A 21,978-nucleotide genomic window follows, 5' to 3' on the forward strand; every position below is an offset into this window, starting at 1 on the left:
TTCCGGGAATGGACTCCTTGGTTCGACAGGTGGCACAGTATTCGGTCTATAGCACTCTCGATCTGCGTAGTGCGTATCATCAAATCCCCATCTCCGAGGCCGATCGCATCTATACAGCGTTTGAATCGGGTCAAAGGTTATACCAGTTCACCCGGCTATCTTTTGGGGTCACGAACGGGGTCTCTTGTTTTCAGAGGGCTATGGACGACCTCATCGCTAAGGAGAACTTGACCGATGTCTTTGTATATCTGGACAATCTCACAGTTTGCGGGTATGACCAGGAACATCATGATGCTAATCTGAAGTGCTTCCTCGAGGTCGCGCAGAGGTATCGCTCAACTATGAATGAGGCTAAATGTCGTTACTCCGCTCGCACGATAGATCTTCTGGGTTACACCATGACCCACGGCTCTGTTGCTCCGGATAAGGAGCGTCTGCGACCCTTGCTCGACATGGCCCCGCCCTGCGATCGTGCTTCACTGAAGCGTGCTCTCGGGCTATTCGCTCATTATTCTAAGTGGGTACAAAATTTCTCCACAAAGCTCCGCCCACTTGTGGACTGCGAAGCGTTCCCCATGAGCCTTGCCGCCAAAGCCGCTTTCCATAGCCTTAAGTCCGACGATTGACGAAAATAAATATTTTGTTTTGGAAAGTGATGCATCGGATCATGCGATAGCTGCGACTCTCTCCCAATACAAGGGGGGCGCCCTGTGGCCTTCTTTTCGCAAACTCTCTCCTCCGCTGAGCGGAGACATTCATCTGTCGAAAAGGAGGTGTATGCCATCGTCGAGTCGATTCGGCGTTGGCGTCCCTACTTGCTCGGACGATGCTTCCAAATTATCACGGACTAACAGAGCGTTGCGTTTATGTACGACACCCAGCATGCTCAACGCATTAAGAATGAGAAAATCACTCGCTGGCGAATCGAACTCGCCGATTTCTGCTACACAATCAAATATCGCCCTGGGAGGGATAACCTGGTTGCCGACGCCTTATCACGGCCGGCGACGTGTGCGGGCCTCATATCTTTGGAGGATCTGCGCGCTTTGCACGACACTTTGTGCCATCCCGGGGTGACGCGTTTCGCTCATTTCCATAGCCTTAAGTCCGACATCGCTGGCGCCCTCCGGAGGGTCTATGGTAATTACTGTATATGGTTGGGTGCAACACCTGCTAAAATTCATTTCCACCCCAAAGTGAGCTCTCAGACCTCCTCCAGGTTTTTCGACTGGTCAGATTATTATTCTCGAGTTTCATTGAGATCCACTGTGAACTGTAGTTTAGAACGAGGTACTTGAAGTAAGACAACCTTTTGTCTACAAAAGCAAGACAACACGTCGGGGTAGAATATACCTCAGAGGTGGTATTTGGATACAAACTACAAAAGCGAACTGATACCCATTGGTCATGCCAAAGGTTTCCACCCCGACTACATAACAAACATAGTACTACTGATAAATATTATATTCATAATCACATTATGCTATTTACAGGCACTTCATCCACCGATGAACCAACGGTTTTATCCCAGCACAGGCCTTATTTACGTGGTGCCATTAACGCGGTGGATGTGGCTAAAAAACAAGTGTAACTAGAACGGCACTCAGTAGAGGGCATACCTCCGCCTGGTTGGCCATATCACTCAATGGTGAAGAATCACTTTTAAAATTATACGAGCTGGATCTGGATCTTCACCAAAATTTATTCTATTCATCCTTGTCACACATACAACCTGTCCAACAAGTTTCGTCCAAATCCGTCCACAACTTTTTGAGATATCCTGCTATGAATTGTTTTTTGGCCATATCTCCCAATGGTGAAGAATCACTTAAAAATTTAAATAATTCTCATATCCGAATAAATATTCAGATCTTCACAAAAATCGAATCGAATCGTCCTTGTCAGACACCCAACAGGTCCACCAAGTTTCGTCCGAATCCGTCCACAACTTTTTGAGATATTCTGCTATGTATCGTTTTTGGTCCCATCTCCCAATGGTGAAGAATCACTTAAAAAATTCTAGTAGCCGGATCCAAATCCGGATCTTCACCAAAATCGAATCATTTTGTCCTTGTCACATACGCTACATCTCTGCCAAATTTCGTCCGAATCCGTTCACAACTTTGAGATATTTTGTTCACAAACAAACAGACAGGGGTGAAAACATAACCTCCATCCATCCACCTTTGGTGGCAGAGGTAATGAGAAATTGAAAAAATTTTGGTAGACGTAATGCGCATTTTCTACTGTATCACTGAAATCGACAAGATTCCGCAAGTCTTCTTGACCGAAACTTTCTGCCACAATCGGTAATTGAAATGCCGTTATTTAAATTTTTAAAATGAAACACAATGTGAGAAACTTGATATTCACTATACGAGCTCGTCTGCTCGCAATTCATGAGCTCGTCTGCTCGCAATAGACCTGGTGAACGTTAGAGATCCCACGGTGTCTTTCACAACGAGTCAGAGCGTTATCGCCGGCACACTCTGAACAAGTTCATGCCCTGAATACTGCAGAGAAGCCAAAGGCCATCCATCCTCTTAATATAATCCTTGCTGCTTTGGCAACACTGAACCAACACTACTTTGGGTACCTGAAACAGACCAGCGAATGACACGATATGAATACAATATGGTGACATCCTTTGGGACGACCTCCGTAGGTGCACAACAATAAATGAAAGTTTTTTTTTTTTCTTTTGTAGAAATAAATAATAAAAGCAGAGGTGGTTAATTACTCCCAGTCTAATTGTCATTGCGCCTCAACTTTCGTGTTGTTGTTCAGCCAGTTTACAGGTACCCCCTAGGTGTGCCAATTGAAAGTAAAGGCAAAACAAGTCAGGAGACGACAATGGTTCATGAGCGAGCGGTATTCTTCGGTTCGATTTCGAAAATTCGGTTCCATTCCGACAACTTTGAAAATTTGACCTTTGTGACCTTGAAATGTCAAAACGAAGGTTACTGACCTTGAAATGAGATAGAAAATAATGTATAGTCAGTTATGAGGTTAGTTAGCTACACAATACCGAAAATTCGGTTCGATTCCGACAACTTTGAAAATTTGACCTTTGTGACCTTCAAAGGTCAAAGGTCGAAGATTCTGAAATTTGTTGGAAAACTTATTTCATGATGTATGTGATAATATAAGATCATGTAGGACATTTCACCCGATCAGGAAGCGAACAGTAATAAAACCATCAAAAATCGACTTTTCTAAATTTCGTGACCTTGTGACCTTGACCTTGGGGCGAAAATGAAAAATCGAGCTCCGTGGGGCTAGACACATGACATTGGCCTAACCAAATACCGAAACCCCTGTCAGATTCCACCAACCCCTCGGAGAAGATGTAACTTGAACTCGATTACCCCCTAAAAAGACATCTTTTTCGGGCGTGGCTCCGGCCACAATGGGCGCAATACGCCCACTCTAGGCAGGACACAACTAGATCAACTAGATCATGAAATCAACCTCCCACCCAAGTTTCATCAAGATCGGATGATATCATCGGGTAGTTATGCTGCGGACAGACACACAGACAGACAGACACACACCCATGACGAATATAGTGGTCACTTGATAACTCGTGAACCAATTATAAATCAAAGGTGAACAAGAAACAACTTTCACTGCTTGTTGCTTCTCATCTATTCTGGGATCCGATTTAGCGACGAGTGACCAAATCCAAACTTATTCTGTGTGCAAACATCATGAGCGAAAGCCTTAACATCAAACGAGGGATTCACACTCGGCTGAGATTTTGCAAGCGGGACAGGTTTGCCTCACCACTCCCCACAAACCGACCGCCTCCCTCCTTCCTTCACCGAAAAAATAACTTTTATACTCCGATCACATGCAGATAATTAAGACCTCTCAACAATACCCAACCTGTCACTCATCCATGATGCTCCGATGGGCTCTGAATGTTCACCAGTTTGCAGCATTCTGTTGCGATATCCAGACTGTTAGCACCCGCAACGAACACACATACACACACACACACACACACACCTTAAGAGTACAATCGAAAAGGCCCGTTTATTACATCTAGCCGAGCAAGACCTTTTGCAAACGCTCAGCAGGAACCGGAGGTTCTTGGTCTGAGTCAGAGTCCGATGGCGACGTTGAGGGGGGTGAAGGTGGGGGAAGACAGCAAGGTGAGCAGAGGTATTGCATGAGTGGCAAACGAAACTTGCCACAGAAATCGACAAAGCGCATCCGACGGACACACGCTTCAAAGTACACTCCTTGGGGAGGGAGGGTGGAATCGGGAAAACAAGGGTAGTAGGATTTGGGGTGGGAGAGAGGGGGAGGGGAAGATTAGGTGGAAAATAAGATGTGAATTATATAATAATAAAAAATAAGATTTAAGGAATTTCAGGCAAATCCAAAGAGGATTGGAAAACACAAGTGACATCGATATCACTAATCACAAATACAACTTGGAACTTGCTGACTTTTTGTTACAAGGTCTGGTTTGTTTGTGTTTTTGGGATGTTGGGATGTTTTTGGGATTTTGGGATTTAGCTCTTTCACGAGTCTCGATCCTGTATACAAAAAAAAAGGAAAAAAAAGTCTTTTTAAAAGAAGAATAAAAATCTTCAAAGTTAATGAAAAAGTAACTTTGCAAGTTCTGGTGGTATGCTCTCAATATATAGCTGGAGCGGCAGTTAAAACAAGGTTGCAATATTAACATTTGAACCTATTGTGTGTTGCGAGACATGAAGTACATACCAGAACACTTTGGATTTGGACAGCTACGTGCAGATGCCAGGTAGGAAAGCAGGTGTGGAGGTAGGGTGCCCGGAGAAGTCACGAGGCAGGCCAGGTGGATGGTCCGCCCCGCGAGCTCCAGCAGAGATGGTGGAGCAGCGAATGCGGCTTTCCGCGCAAACCGAATGACCAGCGGGTTGCCGCGCAGGCTCAACTCCTGCAGCTTGACCAGAGCGAGAATCTCCCGCGGTAGGAAAGACAAGCAGTTGTTGTGAAGACTGAGGGCACGCAGGTTGCTCAGACTAGACAGGAAACCGGAATGGACAGTAAATTAGGTGAGGGTTTTACGTGAGAGAGGAGAATAAATCATTCCAAACAAAGAGGGGATGCGTTGTGGTTGGCAGCCGTAAAAAAACGATAAACCACAACTAACTTCGCAAGTTCTGGTGGTATGCTCTGGATATGGTTGGCACAAAGGACAAGTCGGCGCAGATTTCCGAGAGAGCTGATCTCTTCTGGAACAGTGCAGATCTCATTCCCACCTAGGTACAGGTCTTCCAACCTGTGTGACCACAGCAGCTTGAGAATACAAGTACCACTGGAACCAATGCCATAGTCACACATTAGTATTTATGTCACCTTGCAAAGTACACTTGTATTGCGCAAGGATATCCTGAATTTTGCAACTCTGGCTCCTATTAAAGAGCTCTATTTTGATTGGGAGCATGGGAAATGTGTTCGGGATTCATGAACAAACAGTACAGTGGAATCATCCAGTGACCAGACCGTTGTGTCCCATCATTTGAACGTTCTTAGTGTCCAATTTGTACTTAAAACGTCTACAGTGCCTTCAGAAAGTATTCACACCCCTTGACTTTTTCACATTTTGTTGTGTTACAGCCTGAATTTAAAATGCATTACATCGAGATGTATTTGTCACTGATCTACACATAATACCGCATAATGTCAAAGTGGAATTTTCTTTTTAGAAATTTTTACAAAATAATTAAAAATTAAACACAGAAATATCAAATTTACATAAATATTCAACCCCCTGAGTCAATACTCCATAGAAGCGCCTTTGGCCATGATTACAGCTTTGAGTCTTCTTGGGTACGTCTGTATGTCTGTGTCAGCTTTGCACATCTGGATTTGGGGAGTTTCTCCCATTCTTCTTTGAAGATTTGCTCAAGCTCTGTCTAGTTTGATGGGGAGTGTAGGTGAATAGCAATCAAGTCTTTCCACAGATTCTCAATGGGCTTAAAGTCTGGGCTTTGGCTCGGCCCCTCAAGGACTTTCACATTCCTGTTCTGAAGTCATTCCAGTGTTGCTTTGGCTGTATTATTGGGTTCAATGTCCTGTTGGAACGAAAACCTTCACCGCAGTCTAAGGTCCTTTGCACTCTGAAGAAGGTTCTCCTCAAGGATTTGCCTGTATTTGGCTGTTCATTGTTCCCTTATCCATACAAGTCTCCCAGTCCCTGCCGCTGAAAAGCATCCCCATAGCATAATGCTGCCACCACCCTCCTTAATGGTCAGGATGGTGTTAGATGGGTGATGAGCTGTGCTCGGTTTCCGTCAGACATAGTGCTTTGCATTCAGGCCAACGGGACCACAGAATATTTTGCCTCATGCCTCGAGTCCTTCTCGTGCCTTTTTGCAAACTCCAGGTGTGCTGTCATGTGCCTTTTTCTCAGGAGTGGCCTCCGTCTGGCCACTCTGCCATAAAGCCTGGATTTGTGAAGTGCTGCAGAGACTGTCTTTCCGGCAGGTTCTCCCATCTCAGCCAAAGAACTCTGTAGTTCTGTTAAAGTGGTAATTTGGATCTTGGTCACCTCCCTGACCAATGTCCTTGCTCTGTTGCTCAGGTTGGTCAGAGTCTGGGTTGTTCCATTTTCTTTCTATTTCCTAATGAAGGAGCTCACTGTGCTCTTGGGAACTTTCAACACTCTAGAAATTGTTTTATACCCCCCCCCCTCCTAACAATTCTATCTTGGAGTTCTACAGACACCTTCAACTTCAAGGTAGAGTTTCTGCTATGACATGCACTGTCAACTGTGGGACCTTATATAGAAAGGTGTGTTTCTTTCTAAATCATGTCCAATCAATTGAGTTGGCCACAGGTGGACTCCAATCAAGTTGTGGAGACATCTCAAGGATGATCAAAGGAAATTGCATGTACCCGAGCTCAATTTGGAGTGTCATAGCAAAGGGGTTGAATACTTATTTACTCAAGACATTTCAGCTTTTAATTTTTAATTATTTTGTGAAATTAAATTGATGTATGTGGGAAAATTACGTGCCCAGACGAGGAATCGAACCCAGGTCCTCTGGAAAACCACAGATATCAATTTAATGATTTAATCCTGTTCATTAATTTAATTGCTTCACAACACCCCTGTTGATGTTTATAATAGAGGACATGGATTTGTCCCCCCATTGGGGGAAGACCCTCTCGTGTTCAGGCCGTTGGTGCTCCTATGGTTGGCAGCGAGTGCCCCTGAAGCATTGACGGATAAAGAGTGGCAATCATATGTGTGGGAAAACCGCACGCTCAGTCAGGGTCGCCCAGATAGCTCAGATGGCAGAGCACTGGTACGGTTTTCCAGAGGACCTGGGTTCGATTCCTGGTCTGGGCATGTAATTTTCCCACATATATAAATGTAATTAATTATAATCCTGTTCATTAATCTTAGCCTGGTGTTGGCTTAGCGGTTAGGGTGCCGGCTTGGGATCTTAGGATCCTGGGTTAGAATCTCAGTTGATCACCGAATTAGCGCCAGTGGGTTGACTCAGCCTGTCATCCTTCTGAGGTCGGCAAATTGAGTACCAGTTCACTGGTAATTCCGTGTGCGTCGCAAGAGGCGACTAGCAGGGTTGGTGGCAGGAAGGGCATCCGACCGTAAAACATTGCTTCAAAAAGGGGACCCAGGTGCCTAAAAGAAAGCCAACCCCCACAGAAAATGGCCTCTAGAGGCGGTTCCTGCTCATTAATCTAATTATTTTGTAAAAATTTCTAAATTAAAAAAATCCACTTTGATATTATGGAGTATTATGTGTAAATCAGTGACAAAAAAAAACTCAATCTTAAACTGCATTGACAAACTAGAACGGCACTCGGTAGAGTATACTTCCGCCAAGCTGAACATTTCACGTTTGCCAGGCTGAACATCCAACCTTAACCAAAATATAATCCGCGTGTTCTTGTCACCTATCCAAATCATCCACAAAGTTTTGTCATAATCTATCTACAACTTTTTGAAATATCATGCTATGTATCGTTTTTGGCCCCATATCTCAATGGTGAAGAATCACTTGTAGTTTTAAAAATGATTGTATCCAGATTGGGATCTTCACCAAAATCTAATCAAGTCGTCCTTGTCACACCCCTAACCTGTCCACCAAGTTTCGTTTGAATCTGTCCTTAACTTTTTCAGATCTAATTTAGTCTACAAGGTGACTCCACTGCATCTCCTCTTGCTCACAGAGGCACTAGCCTCGCATGACGATCATTTGTCACTCATACTGTGTTAAGAGGTAAATAAATACACTACCGAAAGTGAATAAAGTGAAGCTGCTCATGCACGTCCAATCAAGATGGTGGCGCAACAACACTGTACAGGGCAGAGAGAGACCATGTTTCCTCTTTTATTTTATTTTTTTACATTTTTCATACTGAAACAGACCTACTTATATCAGAAAAGATTGTTAATTCATTAACACAGATGTACCAAAAAAAAAAACTGGATAACGGAACTACTTATATCGAGGACTTCTATCTATATTGTTTTTGGCCCTATCTCCCAATGGTGAGGACTCACTTTAAAAATTCTCATATCCGGATCCGGATCTTCACCAAAATCTAATTAATTCGTCCTTGTCATATACCCAATCTGTCCACCAAATTTCGCCCGAATCCATCAATAACTTTTTGAGATATCCTGCTCACAGACAGAGAGACAAAGAGACAGAGGTGAAAACATAAGTTCCGTGCAACTTCAGTTCCGGTGGCGGAGGTAACAAGGCAATGGTAAAAAAAAAAATTTAAAAAATCTCGCCATATTTTTTGCATGTGGAATAAATCGTAATTGCATCATAAATGCATAAATTGGGCATATTAAAAGGTACGAATCAACAACTGTCTTCTGGGTTTAATGGTGTGCATGCAAGATTGTGGTGAGCAAGAGTACTTTGAGAGACGTGCGATGGCAGACGGAATGCTGCGGATTCGGTTTCCTCCTAAAAAGAGCTCCCTGAGACCCTCAAGGTCCAGAACGGGTGGAGGAATGGTCAGAAACTGGTTCCCGGCAAGGTTGAGGGTTTGCAGTGCTTTGAGCGAACCGAAGCCCTGAGAGAGGCAGGAAACGATGGCAAAGTGGAGAGGAAATGGTGAAAACAATGTATGGACTGAGACATGCAAAATAAGACAAAGATGAAGAGAGATATAAAAATATAACAGACTGACCTTCGGAAGTGAAGTATCCTGGAGTTGGTTGTTCTTGGCGAGCAAAGTCTTTAGTCTGACAAGAGTGGTAACCTCCGTGGGAATGAGCGCCAAGCCTATTCCACTCATGTCCAGATACACGAGTGCAGAGAAACCTGTCAGCACCTGAAGCACACGGAAATAGAGTTGCAGACTTCGAACCAGTGCATGTTCATTCTTCATCACGACACCAGCTCGGTGATGGATGGGGAGCAGATGAAACGTCACACAAATGTTATCCAAAATGAAAACTCCAAAAAAAGGGGGAAATTGTGGACATCGGGCCAAATCAAACTACGATTGCAATGAAATTCTGTCAATTTCATTGGGTCACAGTTCACCAGCCATGCTTTCTCAAGATCCAATTGGGGCACCGTTCGCCAATCGTGTTTCACTACCAATCGCCACACAGCCAATTCAGGAAGGGACCATGTGATGTTTGTCAAAAGCATGTTTGCTAACAACCCAAACATGTTTTTATTATTTTATTTTTCCCCTCCCCAGGGGCCTTGGTTATAAATCAGTTGGATTGATGTTTTATTAAGATGCAAATCTTTTGGAAAAACATATCTATCATCTCTCTCTCTCTCTCTCCCTCAGTCTCGGTTAAAGACCATACTCTGTGGTGTAATGGTTCAAACCCTGGCCAGGTCATACCAAAGACTTTAAAAAATGATACGAGTTGCTTCCTTGCTCAACGTTCAGAATTTAAAAGGATAAGACCACAATCAGTCCCCATATTTTGGCATCAATGGGGAAGAGGCAACTCCTCCTTAGAAATGTCGCACTAAGTGTGGTGAGGTGGCACCATTGTTGTTGCATCACTGGTACCTAGGGTGCACTAGGAAGTACTTTGAAGTACTGGGAAGTAAAGAAGTACTCACAGGCACTTCCCCCAAGCTGAGGCTATGTTGGTCTCGTCTAACCCAACTGCTCCTGGACTCTGCAGCTGAGAAGGTGGAGAGATTTCTGGCAACCCTCGACCCTGGTACTGCAACTGGACCAGACGGCATTAGCTCACGTGTCCTAAAAACCTGCATTGCTGCTCTTCAACATCCTCTCTCTGTCCTTTTCACCCGGTCAATTTCCCTAGGTCATCTTCCGTCTGCTTGGAAATCAGGCAACGTCACAGCATTACATAAAAAGATTAAAAAACCGACCCCCTCAGCTACAGACCTCTTTGCTTACTTCCAATAATCAGCAAGGTCATGGAACCCATCATCACAGTTGATATGAAATCCTTCCTCCTCTCCAACAACCTCCTCTCAGATCACCAATTCAGATTCAGACGAGGTCTCTCCACCATGGACATGCAGCTTCTACTCTCCCAACAATGGATGGAGGCCCTCAATGTCACATATGAGATCAGGGGCGTCTCTCTGAACATATCTCGTGCTTTTTATAGTCTGGCTTCCTGCCTTACTCTCCAAACTCTCTGCCTATGTCATCCAAAGCCAACTCCATACATGGCTTACTGACTTCCTTAACTCTCATAGCCAACATTTGCCTCTCAATGGAATCCTTTCATCTCCTCTCCTCGTCAAGGCTGGAGTGCCCCAAGGTAGTGTTCTCGGCCCAGTCCTATTACTAATCTCCATCAACGATCTCTCTGACTCTCTGGGAAATCCCCTCTATTTGCTGGGAACTCCACCCTCTACTGATGCCATGGCTGCAACGTCTCCTCTCTTTAGTCCTTGCCAAAATCACAAGCCGATCAAACACTTGGAATGTCTTTTTCACTCCTGACAAATCTCTCACTCTCTCTCCAAGAGAGCCCTTTCTCTAAGTATAGTTACCTCCGCCACAGAAGGTAGATGGAGGTTATTATGTATAGTTACCTCCGTCTGTCTTTTAGTTTGTTTGCCTGTCTTTGAACAGGATATCTCAAAAAGTCGTGGACGGATTCGGACGAAATTTGGCAAAGACGTAGCGTATGTGACAAGGACAAAATGTTTAGATTTTGGTGAAGATCCGGATTCGGATCCGGCTACTATAATTTTTTAAGTGAGTCTTCACCATTGGGTGATAGGGCTAAAAAAAAAAGATACATAGCAGGATATCTCAAAAAGTTGTGGACGGATTTGGACAGAACTTGGTGGACTAATTGTGTGTGTGACAAGGACGACCGGGTTCGATTTTGGTGAAGATCTGAATATGGATTCGGATAGAAAGTTATTTTATTTTTTTAAGTGATTCTTCACCATTGGGAGATAGGGCCAAAAACGATATATAACATGATATTAAAAACGTTATGGACGAGTTATGACTAAACTTGGTGGATGAGTTGGTTAGGTGACAATAACAAGCCGATTAGATTTTGGTTCAGGTCCGAATCCAGATCCGACTTATCAGTTCAATACAAAACAAACTGTTCAGCCTGGCGGAGGTATGCTCTCTACCGAGTGCCATTCTAGTTTATAGATGTTTAAAGCCTTTCAGAATGAAACAGAATGGAAGTGTTTACAGCACTTTGTAAGTGATAACTTTGGGTGGAAAAAAAAACTACTACTACTTTAATAGACCCAATTATTCCCACCTTCTGTGGTGTCAGCTGAGAATGTTTTTGGCCCAATTCTTTCATGAACCAGAAGGGCAGGTCTGAAATTCGAATTAAGATAACTTGGGCACCGATTTGTAATTTGTTCAGGGTGCCAGCAATAAGTCGCCTACTCTTTGTGAAAGACACCTTGGGATTGTTACAGATTCGTCACTTCCGCTGTTGTGGTTTTCATCCACTTGAAACACTTCTGGTTCTATGTATTATTATTATCATTGTTTAAGTGAAATGGCCAATAGTATTATCAAAAGGTAAAAAGAATTAATGTTTTTAATTAAACCGGAACCGGACGACGATGAGGAAGAAGAAGAGGAAGAGAAGGCGAGGGCGTGGCGAGTGAAGCTGGGCAAGAAGCGAGTAGCTTCCAGCTCCGTAGCGAGCGTTGTCGAAGGAAAGTCACGAGTGAACTTTGAATTTCCTTGGAAGGAGTTCCGGCGATAGGTGTTATCGCTGGGGAATTAAAAAACCTGCGTGGTCAGGTTTGGGCGTTGCGATTCCGAAGAATCATCGCCGGGTCGTGTCGGCTCAAGTAAGAGCCGTCGGCCATTTTGACACTCGCGCTTTGTTCATCAAAAGGTCTTGGCTACGCGTCAGTTTTTTCACCATCCTGTCGTCTGTCGGGATGTGTGTGCGCAACGCTGAGTTTGGAGATTAAGTTGCGGTTTGCCTACTGGACAGTGAATGTTCATACCTGGAGGGCGCCTTTGGGATTTCCCATTCCGCCGCGAGTTTGCCTTTTGTTTTGGACCACGTGACTTTTTGCGTCGCTTCGACCGCCTACGCCTGAGAGCTGCTTCGGCGGTGCGACTGCCCTTGCAATCCGCACGGGAGTCAACTTCGTCTTGAGGACGGGAATATAGAGACATTGGGGAAGGTTTTTCCACTCACTGGGAACACCGTGAGTTATCCTATGCCAGTTGATGGTACCATCATAAGATGTATTGAGTGTACTTTTGATTGCTATTTGTTGTACCGTTATTCTTGTGTGATTTTTAATACAATATTTGTTTGTTGATAAATCATTGGTGTGGTTTCACTATTGATTTCTGACACAGAATAACATTTTTCTGCCGTGACTCCTCTCGGGGCTCGGAGGTACATCGTGACCAGGGGGTCGGGGAGATCTTCGACGTGGACAAATGACCGGTGCTGCCAGACAGGTCCTCCGGCTCAATGTCCTTCTGATGGACGTACCGCACATTGATGTGACAACCCTCCATGTGAAACAGCAAGGTGACCGTTTATAGCTGAGCCGGGATTCAAATCCAGGCGAGACAACTCACGGGTGAGAGCGCAAACCTCCACTCTACCTGACCAGCCCTAGGATGGCCAATAAAATGCTCGTTCAAACAATCAAAGTACTCTGCACCATAACTACAGCTATGGTCACAACAAAAAATCACTTTGGTAGTTTTTTAAGTTTTTTTTCTTCCATGAACAAAATGCAATTTGGTATATTTTTTTCCAAGTAAAAGCTACAAAAAGAGTGGTGGATTTCCAAAATCCCAGAATCTCGTCTTAAAGCAAACCGTTTGAAAAATAGCGTTTTACCTTACAGAGTTCATATTTTTAATGAAAAGTGGATTAGGTGTTGTCAAAAGTGTACCCACTCAAAGTTAGCCTGTGTATACGTATGTTTCTTTTCATTGTTCTGTTATAGTCTAATCCTTATTAGTCCCCGACCTGGAGGGGACTATAGGTTTGCTATTCGTCCGTCCGTCCGTTCATCCATCCCATCTGTAGTTTTCTGCACTTTTTATACTTTAACTTATTCAACTGAATGAAACTGTCGCCTCCTCCCCCCACCTCCCTCTCCCCTCGCCCCCGCCACCCCCCTCTCCCTTCGCCCCCGCCCCCCCTCTTCCCTTGTGAGGGCATGGGCAGAGAGGGAGGTTTGTGCGAATGACCTGATACTGGGTACTACCAACACGTATGCAAAATGTGGTGGAGATGGGAACATGATTTTCAGATACACATATATACACATATATACACACACACACACACACACACACACACACACACACACACACACACACACACACACACACACACACACACACACACACACACACACACACACACACACACACACACACACACACACACACACACACACACACACACACACACACACACACACACACACACACACACACACACACACACACAGTATCGGTTGTTCCTAAACTTAAATATAAATAATTTTAAGGATTGTTGTAAATGATGTTAATTTCACAACATCCCATATTCAACTTTAAATTGTAAATCTCAAACATAGTTTCTCCACCTAAAGCAAGAAAGTTAACCCGTAAGCAATTGACTAGTTCCCCGACTGCATGGATCATCAGCTGGGCACCGTTCTTCCTCGAGGTTTCGATCCTTTCACACACACACACACACACACACACACACACACACACACACACGCACACGCACACACACACACACACACACACACACACACACACACACCTCTCATCGTATAAAGTACAGATAGTAGGATGCTCGGGCTAGGCAGACATGTTGGACCATTTTTAAACTCCAAAGGCACAAATAGATGGCAATACGCACAAGAAAGCATCAAACACACCACATTAAGGCCCGGAAGATTAACGACCATCTCATCATAGATACCCTACAGTGCAAGAGGCCACATTCAGCTCGCACTCAGTAACACCACTATGGCCGATTCATCGTTACAAGGTTATTTTCATTTGTGCATGCTCAGGCTCTCAAAGGAAGAGGAAAGAACATCCAGGACGGGGTGTCCTGACATCCGGCTGCAATGTTACTTTGTAGATTTAGTTTCCATACTGCTTCTGAAAATCTGTCGGAGGATGATATATACTGAAGATGATGTAGCACAGGGCACACATGTCTGGCAAGATGGTGGAGGGGAGGGGGGAGGAAGAGGAGGCAATCTATACGCTAAATAAATCTAGGCAGCGTCTGCAATCGAGTCTCAAGTTTTCCGTACACACGATATGTCGGTGTATTATGTGTCAGTGATGTCACCAACCCAGTTTTGCTTTGCATAGACCCATGGAGTCTGTCATAGGGGGGCACAAGTGGTTAAAGGCATCGGGTCACCTGTGTTCATTTCATTTGCCCATACAAATCAATTACATCGAGATAAGATTATGTCGCCTTTGGTCTCCTGACCATTCCCTGCAGGGTGATATATAGTGCTGAACGACGGTACACGTTTAGCAACGCGGACTATGCTATGGAGATGGCAGCGAGACGGGGCCGAGATAACCTAATTGCAATACATTGCATCATGGCTGCCGATCGCAAGCTCCCAGCTGCCTGTGTCGTCAGCACCTGGCGGCGGCTGAGCACATAGTGGAAATTACACAATTATGCAAAAAACTCTCTGTATAACCTGTGCTCGGGTATGTTAAACATATCCCCAATCTGAGTTTGAATCCTGATGGAATAAGATTTGACTGCAAATTACCATCCTGGCGTGACCATAAAGCAAGTCGCCCTTTCGGAGGCAATGTTCAGCCGGTTACACATCTCATGGTAACAGGTCAAAGTTAAAGATGACTCAAGTCAACCTCAATCCTTACCGATGACATTATATACCTTATTGACCCAGAGCACCCCTCTTATTTACAGGGTGGTATTTAAATGGTCCTCCTCTTCCTCCTCCACCAATCCCCACTATCAGTGCAGTGCTCTACCCTCTGCCACCTTGCTTTTCCCTGATGAACTTTGCACACACGAAAAAAAACTGCCTGCCTCGTGTCATCTTCTTCTTCTTTCATTTGCAGCACAAGGCTACGGGAAGCATTTGCTGGGGCGCACCTGTGGGGCCGAATAGCAATTTGTAATTTGTTCATGATGCCGGCAAATCGCTCGCCCACTCTTCACGAAGGACAGGGGGATCTTTAGGGTCCACCAACTAATGTCGGCAGACGAGACCACCGTTTAACGTCCGTCCTCATAATCACACCGTCTGCTTCAGCTATCTGCTTAGGTTTTACCAACTACCAACAGATACTGACAATGAGGAAATATTGATGACTGCCACTTATCCTGGCTCAATATGTACTTTTTAGGTAGATCAGGCACATACAACAACATGCCATCCCGTGATCCTGAGGATACGACGCTCAAGCAGCTGCACATCACCTGGGCAGTCACAGTACTGGTCTCCTTGCAAAAACAAAAGGGGGATCGCAAGAGTCTGCTGGCATTCGCTCGTGGACTATTACGCTGTATGTACAGGTAAAGATATCGATTCTGAGTTGTATGTGTTGTCAAAGGTCATGTCACCTGTGTTAATGCAACCCTCACCTCACAGCCTTCGCCTTCACCAAAATAAATCGCCACATGTCGAGACCGTTCATGTCCTGTCTGGGATGTACCTCTGTCTGGGATGTGACACAGGCATGATGGGCCTTATCGCCTTCTCCAAAGTTCACATTTCCTTGTAAGAGAACTTCTGTAGCCAGCACAACCTCAAAAACCCAAAATAATAATAATAAAGACAATTTCGTCATGACAAACCAACTCGAGAGTTCATAGATTTATCCCATGCAGTCGTGAGAAAAAGGACATGGGAAGGGTTAGGCCTTCCCTTTTTAAGCCACGAAATGGAGCTTCTGGGAGCATGTTTGGCAACACACGGGATGCCCATCGATCAATCAATGGGTGCTGTCCTCTCCTCTTCTGCTTTTCCTGGTGGGAGTCCAACAGACACTTGGCTGCTTGGGACTCTCACCATCTCCTCTCCTTTCCTCCTTTTCAACTATTGCTTTGTGCAAACTTCTGGGCACGATCTATAATAGTTTTGTTCGTGAACTTTGAACAACAGGCGCGATGGTAACCATACGACGCTGAAGAGTCAACCGGAAGAGTCCAGAGCTGACGATGGTCCGAGATGCGTTTTTTGTCACAATCGAGGTTTATCCATGCATTTGCGCGATCACAAACATTCTGCCAACTCAGCTCGGAGAAACTGGCGGTTTACGAACAATATTTGAGAAAAAGATGCGACAAACAGACGGCGAAGTGAGCTCAGGCATTGCATCGCTCGGCGCTGGAATTTTGCATGAATGTCGATACCGGCAAATGCGATTGGTCGAGACGGCGGGCAAGCCGAAAATACTTGAAAAAGTACCTGAGAGAAAGGGCTGTGTCTCTGCACAATGAAAGACTGCTCGTGCTGCAAATTCCCGACCACGTGGGTTGATGGAAGTGGAGCGGACGGACGCGTGTTACACAACCCCCAACGGATCACTACCAGGGAATGGACTGTGTATCTGAAGTAGGTTCTTCTGAATGGGAAGGACATTTATGGGGCTTGTGTATGCACAGGGTAAGTTAGAAATGATTATATTTACCATTAATCATGGTGAGAGGGGCGTTAAAGAGAGATGTAGAGGTTGTTATAAATACATCGTCTATTTGCTTCCGGAGCCACGAGAGAAATTATACCAGATTTTTGCATCTATTGGTAAAAGGAGAAGCTTCCGTCTGTGTGCGTTATATCCACTACCGACGCTAGAATGTACAATCAGTAAATGGTACGGACCATTTACCTATATTTCCACGAGTCTGATTTGCCTTCGGGAACATAATTATGGTCAACCGTTTTGAAATTGACACTCTTTCATTCAAAAGCTGAAAATTATGTTTAAAAGACCATTTCAACGACACATTTCACACTGATAACGGCAAGTTAAACGTGCCTGGGGGGCTAAAGAGGGTCACCAAAAACGCACTATGCATGTGCACAAGGCCTCGTTTAGCATTCATACATCATTGAGAAAGTCACGCATCGAATAGGAAGTTTACCGCCATTGATGCATTTGGCATACACCACCCACCTTATTTAACAAGTTAAATCATTTCTTCATGCCTGTTGTTTGTGTCCTTTGTGAAGTCCCTAAAAAACAGGAAGGTTCGTGTTTGGAACGGATTCAAAAAAAATTGACTGACGCACAGACTGAAGCAATTGCTTCACCCCGTTTTGCGTGTGCGGAAAAAAAAAAATCAATGAATATCGCACATTAAGACAGCATGCATGGACAAGGTTAAAGGTTACTGTTAAACGTGTTCTATACCAGTAAATTGATGGTAGGTGTGGGATAGTTAAGCTGTCCAAACGGCTTGGCTGATCTCCACCAAATTTTGCATACGTTCTGGGGTCACCCAGGGTACAAAGTAACCCCTACCCCTGCGGGGGTGGGCAGACGACTTGCAATTTTCGCCTGTTCACCTGGAATAGTGCAAGTGGTTTAACCACCGGCCCCTTCCAGAGAGAGGTGGTATTGACACCTTATAATCACACCTGGAGGGAGCGGGTATTACTAGTTTACCAAAATACATCAATTACACTACTCAAACATTCCTTCAAACACTCACTACAAGTTGAAAACCTGAAAGGAAAGAAAGAACAAACGAAAACCAACGAGAACGTGGAAATTCATCACGCACGACACTGACATTGTGCAAGCAAACACAAACACCCACAGTAACGGAAATGAGGGGACGCGGTTATTACATGGAGATCATCTTCACGAACACGCGTGACACTACTGCTAAACGACCGTTCATCCTGCTTCTTCCACGAGCCTCAATAACGGAAATTGTATACTGAACCTACACACACACACACACACACACACACACACACACACACACACACACACACACACACACACACACACACACACACACACACACACACACACACACACACACACACCTTAATTAATTGTACAGTATTGGTTGTTCCTAAACTTTAATACAATTTAAAGGATTGGTGTAAATTATGTGAATTTCACAACATCCCATATTCAACTGTATTTAAATTGCAAACCTCAAAACGTAGTTCCCTTACCTAAAGTAAGAACCTTAAGGTCTAAGGACTCTAAGCAATTGACTTCTTTCCCAACTGCACGGATCATCAGCTGGGCACCGTTCTTCCTCGATATTGAGATCCTTTCAGCGCAGGACCTCTCCAAACAGTGGATCCACAACCTCGGTTTGCCTCCACACAGTCAGTCAAACCATCAATGCAACATCACTAACCAAACTTTACTTGCCAGCGTATACAATATATTATCACATAGTTACAACTCCCATCACACATTCTATTAAATATGATAATACATTAAATCAGGCACATCTTTAAATATAACATGTGCACCAACACACACACACACACACACACACACACACACACACACACACACACACACACACACACACACACACACACACACACACACACACACACACACACACTGAGACCTGGACATGCTCCATTCGACCTTCTGAAAACCGCATGTGGACCTAACAATTACAAACACCAACACACTTCATTGGCCATAAAGAAAGACTCTACTCGACCGTGAGTGGTTGTCGTGTACCCACGGAATGGTCACGCTCACAGGGTCTACACGTGGTTCTACTTATACATCCACGAGGATAACAATAACATTAACAAAGATGTACCTCCAGACGGCCGTCTGTGAGGCTTGTGCAACAACACATACCCGTCCGGGCTCGTAGCGCCGCACGGTTAGCGAACGCACGTCCCGATACTCCAGCGAATCCCTCGGCTCCTCCGCGGTCTGCATCCCGTCTGTTCCGTGCAGACACAACGATGACGGCAGAAACCGAGACGCCTCTCAGCTGTCAAGTGCGGGACGATGTACTCCAACAATGATCATATCAAACCAGCCTCCCAACCTGATCAATTTGTTGTTGTTGTTGTTATTTCAGTTCCCTGTGGGGTCTCAGTCAGTGTCAGTTGCCGCTTTGGAAAATCTTTTTTTGGACGGTATTACATGCGAGAGTCGAAATAAATCCAGATCAAACGTTTTAATGCGATAATTAAATATATTTTATGGAGAGATCGAGGGTGTCAGGAATACTGATAATAGAACCGCGGACATACACCGCCCAAATTAGAAGACAAGCTGAAACGCTTTCACATTGCAAATTCGTGGCGCACCGCCATTCAGTTATACTAAGACTTGGCATGGACTGTAACTTGCTGAATAAATGTATTTAATGTGTGATCAGTCATAAGCGAGGCAGACGTGACGAACTACATATCATATGTTTGCACTTGCACCCATTGAGGTAAAACAAAATATCCTCACGGACGAGTTTTCAAGAATGTGGCTGAAAGTACACATAATGTAGCTCCAACTCAGGTTTTATTATCGGCTTTTATGGGCGATTTCTTTTTAAGAAATCTCATTTGATTATTTTAATGTCGAAAGTGATTGTGTGATTGTGGCAGTGTAGGAGATGACGGAAACGACGGTGGTATATAAACCGAACGTTTTTCCCACACTGTATTTTCAACTCATTATTCGGTGGTATTGATGCTGTAGCTTTCTTTAAGATTAATTGCAGATGACTGGAAATTCCTGGATCCAATCCATGATAGATAGATACACAACGCCGATAAGGGCCATATATTTATTACGTACGCAAATATGGCGACATTTTGGGCGTTCCCCGTCCCCTCTGCTTTCCGTCACATATTGCGTACACAAGAGGGCGCGGTCACTCAGAATGAACCAATCAGATAGGAAGATGCGCTGACGATTCTCTTGACAGCGGGTTCAAACCCACATTGATCATTACCTTCGCAAAAGCGGAAGGTTATGTTTTGATCGCTGTGTATTTATTTGTATGTCTGTGTGTGTGTATGTTAATCGCATAACTCAAAAAGTATTCAACCGAATTGCATGAAATTTGGTGGGATGATTGGTTATTATACGGGACACATTTGATTAGATTTTGGGAAACAGATTTGCTCAAATTCTGACTATTTTTAACTCGATCGTATTTCACTCAAAGTTATGAGCGACTGAAGAAGAAGATGTCCATCCAGGACGTCATCACTATAACGCGATCTCCCGCGATCATTTCAACCTCAAAAAAAATTATAATTGCAGATTTGACAATAGATGAGGCATATTAACAAACGAATGAAACAGATTTGCTCAAATTCTGACTATTTTTAACTCGATCGTATTTCACTCAAAGTTATGCGCGACTGAAGAAGAAGATGTCCATCCAGGACGTCATCACTATAACGCAATCTCCCGCGATCATTTCAACCTCAAAAATTTTATTTTGGCAACAAAAGTAGCTGCGGCGAAGGTATGCGCTCTACCGAGTGCCCGTTCTAGTTTGTCTATTGTTTCGTTTCTTCGAATGTATTCAGATACCTAAGAATTGTACAACGTGTGCACGGAATAAAGAAATGGCTATTATGTGTATCTCTAATGGAACGGAAAACGGAATTGAGGTGCTTACGGCTACCTGCCCATGTGACGACGTGAGGTTGCGAGAGTAGACTATATGAACAGAACAGGTGCCTCCATAATATCTTAGTCCTAGTTATACAAGAGTTGGTCGTTTATATCATGCGGCAGCCAATGGAAGACCCAAATAGTGTGGAATGTTAAGACTTTTGCTTTCATGACGGATATCTATCGATGTGTCATGTACCAAGACGGCGTTTTACGGTAAAAGAGGTAAATATATGGGGGGCACTGTGACGTCATCACTGATTGTGAGATTTATTAGATTAATTCATTAATTGCTTGTTTTTCTGGGTAACTTCACAAACGCTGATTGTGAGGTCGGGAATGGTCTGTGAGGTTGTTGCACCGATAAGACTGGCCCTGGGGTCTGCAGAGGCTGATCGAGTGATTGAGTGGGTGCACGGATGGTGGGATAAGCTTGTTTTGCTCTAATAATGTTATTTTGGGAAAACAATTCACTACGACTCCTACTAGTACTACTGCAACAACGAAACAACTACTACTACTACTACTACTACTACTACTACTCCTACCACTACTATCACTACTACTACTCCTACCACTACTACTATCACTACGACCACTCCTACCAATAATCCTGCCACTTCTACTACCATTGCTACTATCACTACTACTACTCCTACCACTACTCCTGCCACTTCTACTACCACTACTACTATCACTACGACCACTCCTACCAATACTCTTGCCACTCCTACTATCACTACTACTACCACTCCTACTATCACTACTACTACTCCTACCACTATTCCTGCCAACCATACTACCACTACTCCTGCCACCACTACTATCACTACTACTACTACTCCTACCACTACTACTTTCTCCACGACCACTCCTACCAATACTCCTACCACTACTACTATCACTACTACTACTCCTACCACTACTCCT

At 44.2% G+C, this 21,978-nt stretch overlaps 1 protein-coding gene across 2 annotated transcripts; it reads right to left on the minus strand.

The window, feature by feature from the left end:
• Positions 1 to 4,012: 4,012 nt before the first annotated feature.
• On the minus strand, positions 4,013 to 19,506 carry LRRC58 (leucine rich repeat containing 58). Of its 2 annotated transcripts, XM_068115101.2 has the most exons (7): positions 19,270 to 19,491; positions 17,596 to 17,654; positions 9,178 to 9,321; positions 8,903 to 9,060; positions 5,147 to 5,275; positions 4,735 to 5,015; positions 4,013 to 4,247 (listed from the first exon to the last, which is right to left on the minus strand). In XM_068115101.2, the coding sequence occupies exons 3-7, from the start codon at positions 9,283 to 9,285 to the stop codon at positions 4,048 to 4,050; spliced, it is 876 nt and encodes a 291-aa protein (XP_067971202.1). In that variant the 5' UTR covers positions 9,286 to 9,321; positions 17,596 to 17,654; positions 19,270 to 19,491; the 3' UTR covers positions 4,013 to 4,047. The 2 variants fall into 2 exon arrangements, with proteins under 2 accessions (XP_067971202.1, XP_067971201.1); XM_068115100.2 differs by lacking the exon at positions 17,596 to 17,654 and having other exon boundaries at positions 19,270 to 19,506.
• Positions 19,507 to 21,978: the final 2,472 nt, after the last annotated feature.

Source organism: Myxine glutinosa, chromosome 5 (assembly GCF_964187855.1).
Source record: "Myxine glutinosa chromosome 5, kmMyxGlut1.1, whole genome shotgun sequence".
NCBI lineage: Eukaryota > Metazoa > Chordata > Myxini > Myxiniformes > Myxinidae > Myxine > Myxine glutinosa.